Raw genomic sequence first — 8,579 nt, 5'->3', positions numbered from 1 at the left:
AAATGGGTATGTAGAGTGTAGCATTACTTTCGTGAAAATTATATTCGATGAGAATAAACTCATCATTGTGTACTAAAATATGTACCATTTAAGCTAGAATGCCTATTAACCACGCAAACTCCCATGTAGAGTACCTGATCCACTGATTACGCCGCCATGCATGCACGTAATAACACATATTTTCATACACAAGGGACAAATAATACAAGATTAAAACAAATGGATTAGGGTTCATACTGCACTATAAACCGGCAAATTATATTGTGCACCGCGGTTGCATAATCGATTATGCACCGCGTATCAAAACGACGTCGTTTTGTTTAATGTAAAAAAAAAACGGCATCTATTTCCCGTCGTTCCGCACTCATCCGTAAAAAGTAACTCTGTTATTCAGTTTCATTTTGTATACACTGCAGTTTCACTTCAACACAATTACAGTTTCATTTCGATATAACTATAGTTTCATTCGATATTTATAGACTCAAATATGTGAAAATGTTATTTAATTTTATTTTTATATACACAATAGTTTTATTAAAACACAACTACATGATCATTTTGATATAATTAACAGCTTCATTGTACAATATACACTCAAATATGTGAAATGTTACTCAGTTTCATTTTATATATACTGCAGTTTCATTTCACCATAACTACAGTATCATTTTGATATAACTGCAGTTTCATTTGATAATATAAAAATAATACGTGAGGTAGTACCGGTTTAGATATACTGTAGTGTCAGTTGGTAATTAATATACAAAAAAATGCGCGCTCCATTAATACTAACGGCGCGCCGTTTCTTTACTTAAAGAAATGACGTTGTTTTGACCGTGGTGCACGTGCACCGCGGTCCACGATATAACGACTGCTATAAACCTTGATACATGTTTATGCGTTTTATGTTGTGAGCTTTTGTGTTTTGCGTTATGAATTTCTGTACCTTAAGGAGTATGAATTATTTACCTAAAATAAATTCGTAATTGTGTCTTATGTTACGAAATTTTGTGTCTTGTGTTGTGAAATTCAAAATTTGTGTCTATAAACACAAATTATGTAACTAAATCAGATTTGAAAAATAAGTAAATATATAACATGTGTATGTTTCTTGTGTTGTGATTTTTTGTATTTTTTATAATAAAATTTTGTACCTCTTATTTTGATTCAAGATTCATAATACTATATGGATCGTCATCCATGATATAAATTGTCCCCTAAGTAACTACGTAAGTGCTCCCTATATAAACCCCAGAAAATGGCCTAACATTTCATACTGGATAGATTGAAAAAGAAAAATTGAAAAACTCTCTATCTTTCAGAAATTATTTAATTAAGATGGACAGAGAAGGAATTTTGGTAGTGGTTGTGTCCCTTGTGGTTTTGGGATTGAGCTTGCGAGAAGCCTCCGTCGTCTCGGCGGCGGTGACGCCGCAGCCGGCGGCGAACGGCAAGACTACTCTGGTGCGGCAGTACTACAAGAAGCTGAATACATGTAAAAATGCGGAGGCATTTGTGAAGCAGCAAGTGGAAATGATGTGGAAAAGGGATAAGAGCCTTACTGCCAAGCTGCTTAAGTTGCTCTATGCGGATTGTATGGTTAATGTAAGTCATCTTTCTTTAGCTCTCTTATTACACCCATTCAAAAAGTGGTGAGATTGTCTAATTTCATTTTTCAATATGATCATATCTTTGAGAGATAGGGTACTTGACTTGACCCTTCAGGTCTCCATCCAACAATTCTTTAGTCACTGGTGTTGGACTTGGTTTTCCACCGATCTCTGCCTAACAATTTTCCTCTCCCTCAGCACTTGCCAGCCCATCCTATTAGAATTCGAACCCGTGACTTGACTTTGATACTACTTGTTAGGATCAAACGAAGCTCGGGAAGTGTGGGTAGGGGAGGCATTGTGTGGGAGACCAATGAAAAGTCTATCACAAGGTGGTTAGAGGGATTGTTCGAAAAGCCCGAAAGGCCAAGTCCAGCACTTTGCCTATCAAAAATGTAGTGTATAAAAAAATAAAGTTATGTCTTTATTACCATCTATATAACTTTTGATGTAATATAAATTCTTAATCTTAAACACACTTCACTTTATTAGACTTTCTAAGTTTTAAGTCATAAATGGTTCAAAGTGTTTTAATCAATGCAATTTATTTAAATGGCCTTTCTAAAAGTTGATGCCACTAAAATATTTTGACCTCTACTCACAAGCACCTTTAATATTTTGGTCATATCAAAATATACTTTTTATTATTATTTCTATTGTATTTATTTGTTTGTTTACTATATTCAATTAATTAGAATTGATATTCCTTTATTTTTTTGAAGTCATCAGACCTAGGTTTATTTCTAATCTCACAGTTAATTTTTTAACTACTCTAATTTTATAATTCTCTCAAGCGCACCTTTAATTGGTGAACAAATGAGACTGAGTGGATGATTATTAGAATTTTATCGGATTTTTCTATGTTGCATGCTTTTTTGGAATTGTTCCACCGCATTTCTTAATTTTTGGCAATATAAATAGTAAATTTATGTTGGATTGTAATTGTTTCCTTTTTAAAAGTAAGACAATATGTAATGCACCATAAATATTTTTTTTAATAATAATAATAATAATAATATTATTATTATTATTATTATTATTATAAAGAATTTATAAATAAAAAATTAAAATTAAAAAAAAAAAAAACTCACCTTCTTATATCTTTTCAGGGCTGTGATGGATCAATTTTGCTAAATGGTGCAAACTCAGAGAGGAATGCCATACAAAATATTGGGCTTAGAGGTTACGAAGCAATTAACACAATAAAAAGAATGCTTGAAATTCGATGTCGTGGAGTAGTGTCTTGCTCTGACATTTTAGTAATAGCCACTCGAGATGCCGTTGCTCTGGTAACTTAATTAATATTGTTATCTCAATTCTATATTATAAGCATGGTTGAAAAAATTATTAGAAGTTCATCGGGCGTTCAGGGTGTGCCTAGCGCCTAAGGCGGGATTAATCAGTACTTAGGTGTTCATGTATTTTTTATTTTTAAAAAATTTGTTTAAATTTTTTAAGACTTGATAATTATAAACTATTTAATGTTTTAATAGTTAATACTAAAATATTAAATATTAACCTAAAAAACATTTAGAGTTTGAATAATTTAGGGTTATTTCGCTCAAAACGATATCGTTTTGAGTGAAATAACTCATTTAAAAAAGAATGAAACAATAGTTAATTGGCCGACTAGGTGATCTAGTCGGTGCCTAGTAGGCCTAGGAAGCCTAGGCAGCACTTAGGCGGCCTAGTCGGCCAGGCGTCTAGACCACCGATTATGGTGATACACTAGGCGGCCGACCAGTGCCTAGCGTCTAGGCGCCGATTAATCGGTGCGTAGGCGGGATTTTTGTAACTGATTATACGTCAAATATATACATATATTATATAATTTTTAAATTCCTGGTTTCTTACATTGTCAGCTATATTATATTTTGTGAGAGTGAACTTCTTCGATATATATGACATTTTGTTAAAAAAATGTTTATTAAATGAGTAAAGATATATTTCCCTTTCAACCTTTAAAATGAGGCATGCGATGGAATAAATTGTAGTTTATATTGTAAGTCGAAAAATCATAAGTGTATTGTGATGGAGTAAAATTTTCTACATGTGTCTAGATTTTATTAGAGACAAAGAAAACAAATGAATTACAATTGTGACTACATTTTTTTAATGAACAAAAGTGTGCTGTATCGTTTCCCAAAAAAAAAAAAAAAAAAAAAAAAAAAAGTGTGCTGTATGAGCATAAAAGATATTTAAAAAAATAAAAATAAAAAAATAAATTTGAGGTCACATTTGTGTGAGACTGTCCCATGAACTTTTATCTGTGAAACGGGTCGGGTCTAGTTAACATTCAGATGTCATACTTATATGGTCAAATGTAATACTAATTAGAAACAAAGCCTTTGTTACTTATAAGAAAAAAATATAATATTTGTGAGAATAAATGTAATACTTTTACATTTTCATGTAAAATAATTATATTTTCTATCAAAATTATTACATTTTATCTTACTAAATAATGTTGACAAGTGTTTGTTACTTATAAGTAAAAATGTAATACTTGTAAGAAAAAATTTAATACTTTTAAATCAAGTATTACATTTTTTTATATAATAAATAATTTATTCTAATTAGTATTACATTTATGCATATAAATATTACATTTTTATCTTGATCCAATTTGTCTTACGAGTGAGATAATTTCACATAAATTTTTGTCTTTTAGTATTTACTCTTGTGATCTCACATTTAATTTGATTGATGTGATTATTAGGCAGGTGGACCATCTTACCCGGTACTCTTGGGGAGAAGGGATGGAAGAGAATCAAAGGCATCCTGGATTGATTACCCTTCGCCTTCCATCACTTGGGAAGAAGGGCTGGCTTATTTCGAATCCAAAGGTTTAAATGTTCAGGATTTCGTTACATTAATGGGTAAGTTGGTTATGTTAATTGTTAATCCATTTTGCTTCTTTAATTATACTTTTATTTTATACAAATAAAACTAAGAGTTAATGAATCATAATAGATTTAGATGTTAATATAACCAAATTGTTGTCATGGACGGAGCCAAAGGGGGCGGGGGCAGCTGTCCCCCTCCCCACTGCACTCCCACCGCATATATAATAATTGTATGTATATATGTATATATAGTATATATTTTAGTATTAGTATAAAAAAAAAACAGATAAATGTTAACAAGAAATGAGATAGATTAGCTGGTAGTGCAGATGTTTAGTTGTAGTGAAGGTTTAGATTTTAAATCCTTTGTTGGTATTCACATAATTTTACAGTTTCTTTTGGCTTCAACACAATCACATTGTTAATAGCTTTTTTAATATTTAATAAAATACACACACACATATATAACATTCTTTTATATTAAAAATTGCGATGTGTAATTTATAATGTGTTTTCTATTCAAATAATTTTATCAAATTATTATGTTTCATATTTTGTTATATGAATATTTTTAATAATATTTCGATGTGTTTTATTTTTCGCCCATAATCAACAATATTTATACCTATATTTCTTGGATAATTTTTTTTTCACATTATCTCCTTTATTTTTTCTTGTGTTCTCTTTTTTTTTTTTTTTTTTTGGATCCGTCGTCCCTGCTTCTTCGCCCCCTCTCAACAAAATTCCTGGCTCCATCCCTGCTTCATCATTCTTGATTCATGTGATAAACTTTGAATTGAATTTGGTTGGTTTGAAAATGTTTCAAAAGCAAAAGTGATCAAATTGACAATTAAGAATTGAAATTAAAATGTTAATATAGCCTTTGAAAAAGGACCGAAAGTGAAATTAGTTTTTTCAAAAATTATACATGGAGCATTTCTACTTGAACTTCATTCATATTTACATAAAAGTGATTAGTGTTCAAAGTATCATTATATATTCGTACAATGCAGGGGCGCATACAATGGGAAAAACGCATTGCAGATACATCCTTGACCGCCTCTACAACTACAAAAACACTTCCAAACCTGATCCAACCATGAGTTTAAGCCTCCTCAAGAGCTTAAGAAAACTTTGCCCACCAAAGACACAAAAGGGCCAGCACGATCCCCTTGTGTATCTAACACCCGAGGGACACCCCGAGAATTACAAGTTTACCAACACCTATTATTCTAGAATTCTCAAAAATCAATCTGTTCTCACAATTGATCAACAACTACTCTATGGAGCTGACACCAACGAACTAGTCAATGAATACGCTGCAGGTTTTGGAGATTTCAAATTTGGATTTGCATTATCGATGAATAGAATGACAAGTCTCAAAGTTTTAACAGGAACTCAAGGGGAAATAAGGCGAGAATGCAGCCGTACAAATTAAACCAATTTAATGTAATCGCTATATAAGATGGGATATGTTTACCCATAGAAAGGCAAGTGGAAGCATGATTGATGTGAGAATCAATGGTTGTTTGTGAATCAATGTTGTACTTACAATTTCGTTAAATAAATAAATTCAATTTGAATTTGTGTATATCCTTAGCTTATAATAAAATGCCAAATTGCTAACTACTATGTGGTGCATGACAGATTTGTTATCATTTCAAATTGGTGATCACAGAATTGGATACAGTAGTCAAGACATTGATTCTTTGGGTTAAAAAAATTTAGAGAGTATAAAAAAAAATCTTATCTTATAAAGAATCATTAATGTTTCAAAAAAAATATATCAAATAAGAATTTTCTCTGGGGGTGGGGGGTTGGGAAGAGAATTCCATCAGAGATCCCTTATATTTCGTGGCAATTTTAAATTTAGTTCCAGGCTATTGTTTTTGCCATTTAACATTCCTAGACTATTATTTTTTGGACACTTTTAGTCATTCTCATCATTTTTTTTTTAATTTTTAGTAAGGGTATTTTTGTCTCTTCATTTTTTTCTTTTGTTATTTTTTTCAGTTTCAACCGGTTTAATTGGTTTAGGACTTTACTAAAAATTGGTTGAAAAATATGACTACTAAAAATTAGAGGTTACCTAAAGTTATAAACCAATTAAATGGGTTGAAACCGGAAAAATAATAAAAGAAAAAAATGAAGAGACAAAAATGCCCTTACTAAAAATAGGAAAAGTGATGAGAAGGACTAAAGTGTCCAAAAAATAATAGTCTAGGGATGTTAAATGGCAAAAATGATAGTCTAAGACTAAATTTGGAATTGCCACCAAAAACAAGGGACCTCTGGTGGAATTAACTCTATTTCTCAATCACATTAAGTTCTTAAGATCAAACTAAGAAAATACAAACACGTGCATTAGCTAAACTTTTGTCTCTTCGATTTGATATGAACCTATTAGTATAGTATTTACTTCAGGACTCTTCTAAGTCTATTATGTTTGTAATAGGACTCTACTTGTATATACTTTCTTTATCTGTAATCTTCCTGCATTGAGATTATTGAATATACACAAACACAGATATACAAAAGGTTTCGTCTCTAAACTTTGCTAATGGCACGCACTAGACGTAGTAGACGTTCGGGGAACACTGGAAATGCTGCCACCGCGGTCACCACCGATAACACTGGCACCGCCGTTAGTGTAGGGGCCCGCATAGCAGCCAACCATGCTTCCAGTGAGGATCTCCGAGAATAATTGAGTCATCGCAACTCCAACAAAATGTCGGCAGCGCGTACCAAGGGTACTGTTATGCAAGTCGATTAATGAGGTATCGGCGGAATCCCCCCCCCCCCCCCTTACCGGCCGCACAACCGGTTCTGACTATCATAGAGGTGATGGTTCGCATGTTAGACGTGTATGAGCGACAAAGGGGCTTGGTAGTTAATGCTGCTCAACCACGACCATCCAAGTCAATAACTCTAGAGCAAGAAGTCCACACTGTTTCCCATGCGTTCGAGCATTCTGTGCACTCGGAGGGGCGTACGCTAGGTTATGCCAGACCCGCGCGGTAATTACATTCACAATTAGGGCCTGCAGCCCCCGCTTGATCAGCCTTGGATCGGCTGGGCAGTCGAGCCGGACACCGCTCACCCACCCAGCCGGCAAGGGGGGTTAAGGAGCGATCTGGAGCAGAGCCCCTACGGGCAGTCTTTAAAAGGTGTGTAGCCTCTAAACGTAGGCTGGAAACCTTGGCTTCTAACTTGGAAAGTAACAGAGAGTCGCCTGCCTGGAGAGAACGAATGTAGCCTGGTGTGGCCGACCTGGCAGTTGAGATTAAGGATTTACGACAGAAGCTAGAAGGGAAAGAGAAACCAATTGCCAGGACCTTGCTGACTTCTTGCCCCTTTTCTACGGAGGTCTTGGCCTACAAAGCTCCAACAGGCTTCAAGCTGCCTGAACACCCAACTTATGATGGATCCGGTGATCCGGCCGACTACGTGATCAGCTTCCAGGCCAAGATTCAGGTGGTCGGAGTTAAGGACCCGATGATCTGCAGGGCGTTCTTCCCTGTGAATGTATATCTTGTATTATCAAACTAATTCATAAGGAATAATACAATATATATAATCCTGACTATGGCTACTCTAAACAAGGCAAGTATCAATTTACATAATGTAGAGAATTGTAACAGACAATTACAATGATTTACAATGATTTGATTGGATATACATTAATACACCCCCTCAAGCTGAAGGTTGGAGGGAGACAACATTAAGCTTGCCACGTAGAACGTCAAAGCGCGAAGCTGGAAGCGGTTTTGTAAAGATATCAGCCAGTTGATCTTTGGTGGATATAAAATTGACTAGAAAGTCCCTGGATGCTACTTTGTCACGAACAAAGTGAAAGTCAATCTCATCATGCTTCGTTCGAGCATGAAAAACAGGATTAGCACACAAGTAGGTGGCGCCAAGATTATCACACCATAGTGTAGCCGGAGTACCAGAATGAAGACCCAGTTCACGGAGTAGTGACACAACCCATGTGACTTCAGCTGCAACGTCTGCTAACCCTTTGTATTCAGCCTCAGTGGAAGAGCGAGCAACAGTGCGTTGTTTACGTGAAACCCAAAAGATTAAGTTGCTGCCAAGAAAAACAGCATACCCGCTAGTGGAC

The 8,579-nt window shown here is 34.4% G+C and overlaps 1 protein-coding gene across 1 annotated transcript; it reads left to right on the top strand.

Annotated features, from left to right (window-relative positions):
- Positions 1–1,329: 1,329 nt before the first annotated feature.
- LOC109152497 (probable peroxidase 61) lies at positions 1,330–6,041 on the top strand. Its single transcript, XM_019300194.1, has 4 exons — positions 1,330–1,605; positions 2,720–2,899; positions 4,330–4,489; positions 5,470–6,041. Exons 1-4 carry the CDS (start codon positions 1,339–1,341, stop codon positions 5,892–5,894), a joined length of 1,032 nt encoding a protein of 343 aa, XP_019155739.1. The 5' UTR covers positions 1,330–1,338; the 3' UTR covers positions 5,895–6,041.
- The last annotated feature ends 2,538 nt before the right edge of the window (positions 6,042–8,579 follow it).

Source organism: Ipomoea nil, unplaced genomic scaffold, assembly GCF_001879475.1.
Source record: "Ipomoea nil cultivar Tokyo-kokei standard unplaced genomic scaffold, Asagao_1.1 scaffold2422, whole genome shotgun sequence".
NCBI lineage: Eukaryota > Viridiplantae > Streptophyta > Magnoliopsida > Solanales > Convolvulaceae > Ipomoea > Ipomoea nil.
This window is presented reverse-complemented; position numbering and strand designations above follow the sequence as displayed.